At 41.7% G+C, this 8,401-nt stretch overlaps 1 protein-coding gene across 1 annotated transcript; it reads right to left on the minus strand.

Moving 5' to 3' along the window:
- Nucleotides 1-14: 14 nt before the first annotated feature.
- On the minus strand, nt 15-7,457 carry LOC122132584 (cell division cycle-associated protein 2-like; the record flags this gene model as incomplete). Its single annotated transcript, XM_042707253.1, has 11 exons — nt 7,276-7,457; nt 6,608-6,798; nt 6,279-6,409; nt 5,895-6,066; nt 5,294-5,460; nt 5,090-5,210; nt 4,489-4,793; nt 3,538-3,601; nt 3,354-3,452; nt 193-311; nt 15-57 (listed from the first exon to the last, which is right to left on the minus strand). Coding segments are annotated over exons 2-11 (1,405 nt in total), but the record flags the coding sequence as incomplete, so codon positions are not given.
- Between the last annotated feature and the right edge of the window lie 944 nt (nt 7,458-8,401).

An 8,401-nucleotide genomic window follows, 5' to 3' on the forward strand; every position in this document is an offset into this window, starting at 1 on the left:
AGACTGGGGCTCACTCTCAGCAGCTGTGGCTGCTGCTGCTGCTGCTGCTGCTGGTTGCTGGAACACAGAGGCGGGCACTCATGTCAACACCCTTAGTACACCAGGAGCCCTCATCAAAGCTTGTTCTGAAACAAAAATAGAAAACAGGTGCATCTGTCTGAACAGACGCAACTCTTAACGCTTAGATCTTACCTTTCTCTTCCTGCCGCGGGGTCTGCCTGGGCTGCTGGAGGTGGCGGGGTCCTGCTGTTCCTGCTGCTGGAGAGGAGGAGGCTCCTGCTGTGGGGAGGAGATGAGCTCTGGCTCAGCTCCTGCTGGAGAAAAGCACACAGCTCAGATTCAGCCATTACTGTGGTGTCCTAATAAGTGAGCTAAGGGCTCTTACATAGTCAAGACAAATAAATCCATTACAATTTCTAAAAAAATTCAAGCCCAGAGTGTCACTGGCAACATGCTATGGTACACATGCTACCTAGTGCAGCATGATGTGTACAGACAACTGAAGGGACCGGCATTTGAGATTTTATAGTTAATAAGAATATGCCATAGTCAATAATTCAATGTTTATTATACCTAGTTATAATTGTTACTTTTATTTGGATTCCACTAGCATGTAAACATTTCCTGGGTGAATATACTTGGTTTTGACCAGGGGAGTGAGGTGCGACATTGCTCTCACCTTCCCCCCCCAGGTCGGGACAAAAGCTTTGTATAGACGGTAACACCCCTAAACTCAGCATTTAAGGGCAAATCCTACAATAGATCATTTAGACCCCATGCAGACGAAGCCTAGTTTGCCTGAACCCGGGTTCATTTTTCACACATATCAACTTTTTAAATCGCGTGCACATGAACCCAGCGAATCCGATTGACTCAGCTGTAGTACATCCCCCACGCCTGTTGGTGGCGCTTTGGTGCTAAAGACAACTGAAGAAAACGGAGAAGAAGACAGGAGCATGCTAATAAAGTAACATATGACAGTAGTTGAGCTCCAACTAGCAACGTTTAGCTTAGCCGCATAGCCTACATTTAATCTGCACAGTAACACATTATGGTGGTTTATAAAATCAGTGGTAAGAGCAGACTGTAGGTTAAGCGAAAAATAATTATATTTGTTATTGATAATAAAGAGTTTAGAACAGTGCAACAAAGCAATGTGCAACATGACATGTCTGAGTTGTTTAAATGCCTGTGCTTTATGGAGATGCTGAGCTTGAGCACGAGAGACCACAATGCAAGTGCTGTGGATCCTGGATGTTTCATGGTTTACAATTGCTTCCAATTTCATGGTTTTATTACAAACAACAAATGTAGGCTATTGTTGAGGGCTTTGTCCTTCACGTACTGTAGGCTACCTCTGAAGTAACGTTAACGCTAGCTAGTAGCTATCGCTATCGTTGTCTGACAGGACTAAAGCTAACGTAACATTCATCTGTTTTGAAACTTCCGTCTATAATAAAAAATCTTTTCACGTCAGATTTGCTCATATAGGCTATTGCTGACACTTTTAAAAACTGGGTTTTGAAAAATGGTCTGATGCAAATAGATTAAACAGTGATAGATTAAAGTGTGGCTTGTTAATGTCATCCCTTTCCTAACAACAGATAGATAGATTTGTATTAATCCCGTTAGGGAAATTCACGTGGAAAAGGAGCAAGGTAATAGGAAGAATTTTTTTTTTTAAACTGGAGAGCTGTTATAACTGGCTGCCAAACTCACTGCGCCATGGCAACCCATTCAGTTAATAAATAATGCCGGTTGTGTCCGTTGTTCTGGCTGGTCTAATGATGCGATCACGTGGGGCAATCCGATTAGGTATGCGGTAGGGATGCACCGATACCAGTATCGGTATCGGTGCCGATACTTCGTTAAAATACTCGTACTCGTTGTTGAATTGCCGATACCAAGCACCGATACCACTCATCAGTATTTCACTGCATCAAACTGGCCAGGCTATGCTGACACAAAATGTGATTTATTGTCCTACCTGTCCTACCATTCTCTGTCAGACTAGTAAGTAGCTTATTTGCCGTCTTGTGTTGCATTTGCTTGATGTTTGACTGTGTAAGGAAAGTTTGTCATAGTGTCAAAGTATTTCAGTATACAGGTTTCGCTAAATTTAGCTGCTAGCATCTCGTTAGCGATTAGCAATTCCGTTGTGCTGCCTTAACAGTGATTTGGGCTCATTTTAAGATAAATGACGACGACAGGAGTAAGGCACAGTGTAAGATCTGCACTGCTACGGTGTCGAGGGGCGGAAAGGAAAGTACTCTGTTTAACACAAGCAATTTGATTAAACATCTGAAGACGCACCATAGTGCTAAGTACACAGAGTTCACTGATGCTAGTGGCGCAAGACCGAAGCAACCAAAGAAAAAAACGCGCACGCACACAGAGAGAGAGAGAGGTAGAGAGAAAGACTGTGCCACATAGGTTAAGTGATTGTTTGTGTACTTGAGCAGGATATTCTTCTGATCCTTTTGTAACTGAAATGTGCTCTTCTGCTAATCCAGTAATAGTTCTGTTCACTTTTTGTTAAGTAGACTGTGTTGTTAACTATGCAGCAAATGGAATTGCCTTTATCTGGTTATATTTGCATTTTGTCTAATGTGATGATATTGTCTGTTTGAAGGCTTTTTTTGTGTGTTAAAACCAGAAAGCTCTGTTTATTTTTGGCTTGGGATAGCCTTCTGTTAATTTTGTACTATAGGCTTGACATAATCTGCAGAGGATAAAATAAAATCTGCCTCCAAATTAATTGCACTTTCATGGAGACTAAATCTAAGAAGTATTGGTATCGGTACTCGGTATCGGCAAGTACACAAATAAAAATACTTGTACTCGTATCGGTTTGTAAAAAAGTGGTATCGGTGCATCCCTAGTATGCGGATAGCGTGCAGACGAACACCAACCACAACCGGATTTTGAGTTTACTCACTTTGGACCCCCGATTCGAGGGAGTGCGGATACAGTGTGCGGATACAGTGCGTTCGTCTGCACGCTAGGGCTATTCGGAGACGGGGTTCTCCGGGTTCGGGCAAACTAGACTCCGTCTGCATTGGGCCTTAGATGAGTCTGAGGTGAAGCTATGAGTGGAACTCCAGGCTTTGTCTCCCTTGGAATGGCCACCATTCTACACGATTAAACCTGAATCCTGACTGATCAAATCTAAGACTGAATCTTCAATATATGGTATAAAACTAAATACTATTACAACTAACCTTTAGCTGACCAAAACCATGAGTCTAACAAATACTACAGAACACGGCAAGAGACATCTAGAATGTGAAAGAGTGTATGTGTGTGTGTGTGTGTGGGAGGGTGGGGGTGGAGATGGGGAATTAAAATGGTACCTGTCTGTTCCTCAAGTAGGGGCTCTGCTTTGAAAAGAGAGGTCACAACATGTGCCTGGGAGCCAGCCAGTTCGTCCGAGGAGGCATCTTCGGAAATACCTGAGAGGTCATATGGGTCTTAGGATGGGAGTTCTATGCAACAGCCAATTATGTCTTCGTTGAAATAAAAAAAAACATGCATCACCTGCACTGTTCAGCTCTGCCTCAAGCTCAACTTCATCCTCCTCCTCAAGTACAAATCGAGGAATCTGTTGGGGGGGGGGGGGGGGGGGAGAAGCATCTCACTCAAATTATTATTTCTGTGGCAGCAAGTGGTCTTCTAAACAATGAAGACAATATCTGGGCCATTACAAAGCAGCTGTTGGCCATTCCATGTCAACCGGGATCATTTTGGGCAGGAAAAATAATAAGGTCCCAATGTTGCTTCCAGGTGCTTAGTGTAAAGGAATATAAAGGAATAAAAGGGACATGAAAATAACACAATTAACACCAGCAGCGATCAATCCTGTGCCCTCAAACTTTGTGATATTTAAGATCAGCACAAAATATTGCTTGACCTTATTTTCCATCAATTACAATATACCAAAAACATGTAGATAAAGGCCCCATAAATTTGACTGGCTTGCGAGGAAGTTTAAAGGTCTGTGAATTGCATAAGGCATAATATTACGGTAAGCAGAAACCATTCAAATATGTTGGTTTGTACAAATTTGCCACAATTTATACCACCTTTAAACCACCTCCGACTGTAATATTAGAAGAAGCGATGGGACAGCATAGGTGCAGCCTAAATTGTATGCCTTTTCAGACCCAGCAAAAAACTCAAAATCTAGACAGAATAATCCTTGCACCGGTGAGGTTCTTATACAATGTAATAGGGCCTTTACATCCTTGGTTGAATTTTCATCTTTATTCTGTAAAGACCAGTAGAAATGCATTCCTGGCCCTGTACCAAAGTCTGTGTAAATGAAGCCTTTAGTGATGTTTATTTATCACAGATATGGCTTCTATTCAGTGATTACAGTTATCAACATATCTTCTGTGGCAGTTTCCTGAATGAATGGGTCTTAGCTGTAAATAAGCACAAGGAAGTAGAAACTTCTATCATGACTGATCATTAAGAGAGTTACAGTACCTCATCCTCTGAATCCCGGAACACAATGTCACTGCTCACTGCTCCTTCAAGAACTTTTGTCTGACTGATGCCACTTCCAGCCTCTGGACTGTTGAAGTTGGGCTTTGGAAGGGAAGCTTCATTTCTTTGGGGGGTCTTTAGCAGAGACCGCTGCTTTGAGGCCGCTGATGCTGGCTGACGCAGTGGGGTAGCACCCTTCTGTAGCGGGGTGCTTGGAGGGAGAGTCTTGTCAAAAAACTCAGGGGACAGTGGCACACCAAAATGCACCCTCTTCTTCTTGGTAACAGATGAGATCCCAGACTCATCTACAGTTGAAGATGGAAACAGAATTGTCCCAATTACTAATTAATATGCTGAAAACATGTAGCCATAGATATGATCATGGTTCATGAGGCATCAGAATAATTATTTACTACAATAATCATGTGCCCCACTTGCGTGAAACCACAAAAAACTACACGCAACATCTGGGGAAAAAAGGGGGTGAAAAGGCAAGTATTTATCTCATTGAGCTAAATAATTGATTCAAATAATTTGCTGTACGTACACAGAAAGGGTTTCAAGTGCACCTTTACACTGTCACAGATATTACAATTCTTACCTCTATGGTTTAAATTAGTTTTAATTTGTTGTGATAGGATAGGGAAAGGCATATGTTGAAGCTGTCGATGGAAGGCGGTGTCCTGATGTGCAATGGGGCTCTGAAAGTCAAAACCTTGAACCTGTGGGAGAGAAGATTTCATGATGACATTTTGCCAAGTGGATTATTGCCCTACTGTATTTAGAGATGAGGCTGCTACTGTACCTCCTCCTGAGAGGTGCATGCTGGGACAGAGAATGTGGCCCCTGTAATCTTCCCTTCACATTCCTGCAGCGGGCCTCTGCACACTCGCTTCAAGGGTGGGGGTGTCGTGGGAGCTTGATAGCCTGGTGTGACCCTGTTCTCCTTACCCAGGGGTAAAGTCAAATTATCTGTAAGAGTTAGGGCATCTTATTAGTTGTACTCTTTAACAGCTCCACTAAATATGTCCATCATTGTCTTATCTCCTCAGAAAATAGGTTTATACTCATGTAGATCAACTGGTAGAGCAAGGAGATAAAATAGTGTGCTGAAAGAAAAATGCAGATCACATCAAAATATACTAGATATACCAGTGTGTTGACCTTGTGGTTGTAAATTAGAAACAAATCGCAAAAGTTACACAATCTGCACAGCAGTCTATCTATCATGTGTATAGTAGGGCTACAGCATGCTTATGTGAAGGTTCTTCTTTAATAAGAATTCCACTTAACTGAAACTGGACCTAAATGGGTGCAGACGTAAGTGTTAAAACTAATTAAACGACAATGATACTCGATAAAGAAACAAATTAATTGATTATTGTACACATTGTCCAATAACTGACCAGACTGGGCCTTGCCTGCCCAGATGCAATCCAACTTCTGATCTCTCTTTCCCGGTGTAATCTTCCATTCTAATTTCTCCTCCTCATCAACGTCCTCCATCACAAACTGGAAAGCAGCCATTTTCTGCTTCAGCGTTTGGCTTCTTGGCAGTGACGATTGCAATCGCAGATGCTGTGCAAAAACAAAGTGCTGAGCTCTGAACAGCCATTAACTAAATAAAGCCCAAATGAATGATACTGAAAACCTCATTGTGCCTTGAATATTACAAAGAAAGTCTAGCCTCATTTCTGACACTCTTAGCAAAACTTCAAAAACTATCTGTGTTAAATGGACTGCTTGCAGCAAAAGATCAATGTCATAATGGAACCAAAGTAAGCTCATACCTCTGTTGCAGGTGAAGGGGCCTGCATTCTCTGCTTGGCTATGTAGCGGATGAGAGCATTGGTTTCTGGGGATCCCCTGACTCCAATTGTTGACCTCCGTCTGTCCTTCAGCTGTGACACTCTGGATTTGTCTAAGATAAAATGTGTGGTAAAATTCTCCCTGAGTTCTTTCCCAACATATTTGGCAAAAACATAAACTAATACCCTAGTTGCTTTGCTCAACATAAGACAGGACATATGTTAGGGGGCACAGCTGTTTACTGAGGAGCATCTGACAAGATACACTGAAGAGAGAAAAATCAAGAATCTGTTCAGCAACAGCTGTTCACCTTTGAGTTTGGAGGGCACAGAGAAGCTGTTAGTTGTTATTCCAAACTTCGAAGGCGTGAGGTAGGAGAAATCAAGAGGTGCTGTTATACCGCCTTGTTTGGGTGAGGTTGGAGATGTTGGGGGGTCCAACAATGCCACATTAAGGCAGTCGTCCATGTTTGACGCCGAACCAAGGCTGGCCATTAAGGAGCTGTCACAAAAAAACAACCATCAAACAACTAATTAAAACTTTTTTTTTCTGTGTAAATTATGGAAGTATTTCAGCTTGAGGACAGCAAGAAAACGTATAACGTTAAACGGCATTCAGTTGCAACCTGGCTAACGTCAGCTAACTGACGCAGTCGACGCTAATTTAACTCCTGGACAAACATTAGCTCAACAACTGAAACGTTACTTAGTCAACTGTAGCTCACATTCTTGTATCAGATATGCTATATAACAACGACCCGACAATACAACCACGTCTGTCGAGATACATTTAGAACAGTATGGCAATTCATAATAGCTGGGAGACACATAACCTAAGCTAACATGGCCTGTCCATGTCGTGAAACATTAACATAGTTTGCTAGCTAGCAAGATAGCTAACTAAACTACAACTTTATCATCAAGCAACTACCTTACATTCAAACTACATACAGGCAGGGATACGTGCATATCACCCTACCTCTAAACTTAAGCGTTCCAAAACCTGTTTAAAGTGGAAAGTTGTTGTTTATCAACAAAGCCAAAGCATTTCAAGGCACCCCACCAACAAACGATACACGTCCTCTTCAGGCGAATTCAAATTTCGCTCCTTGCTGCAGCCGAGTATTCTTCCGCTAGACACACCTCATTTACTGTGTGAGTTTATAGGAAATGTAACCCTTGTATTTTGCAATGTAATTAAAGAGGCTCAAAATGACTACATTGTTCAACTGTAACTGAAACCCTCAAACTTTTAAATATTGAAATGATATGCGTCAGGGACTATTTCTTGTGTTACTGTATTACAAATGTGTGCGCTCGCAACGCCCCTTTGTGGATATGAATTGACCAATTGAAATCCAGAACAGTCGTCACGTGTTTAAACCATTTCCACGTTATGCAGTGTTGCCAGGTCCACGGTTTTCCCGCGGAATTGGGCTACTTTTAAAGTACTGCCGCGGGTTGAATTTTTTTGTCCGCTGGTTCGGGTAGACCTATTTTGCATGCAAATTAGATGAATATCTTTAAATAAAAATCCATATTTTAAATGAAATCATTTATTTATACCCAAATCCTACCAAACTGATTCCAGATCAGCATGTACACCCATGGACATGGGACACGCCCACATACGCACAGTGCGTATTATTATTGATAATATACTGTATCTAATTACACAAGGCCATTTTAGGACCTTGGTGAAAGAACTGTTTAGGGAAAACTGCTTTTAATGCTGGCATACTAAACATTTGGTGTTACTTTGTAGATATTACAATACATTTGGCAATGATAGCAATGCTGTTGGACTTTAAAAGCAGTGTATATGGTTTGTGCATATTTTGAGTTCTGATATTGGGCTGGTTTTATTGGCCATTGGGCTGGTTTTGTCACACAGATCTGGCAACCCTGACGTTATGTCCGTTCCATTGAAAATCGACGAAAATCTGCATCAGTTTGCAAAACAATAACCATTAGCATCTTTCTTATGAGCTGCCTAGAGATGTCCCGCTCCATACGCTCACTGACTCTGATTATGACACTTTTGCTACAGCTCTTTCTTTCTTCTTTTCCTTCTTTTATTAGAATTATAGTCATTCGAATTGTTC

The sequence above is a fragment of the Clupea harengus genome, unplaced genomic scaffold, assembly GCF_900700415.2.
Source record: "Clupea harengus unplaced genomic scaffold, Ch_v2.0.2, whole genome shotgun sequence".
Lineage (NCBI taxonomy): Eukaryota > Metazoa > Chordata > Actinopteri > Clupeiformes > Clupeidae > Clupea > Clupea harengus.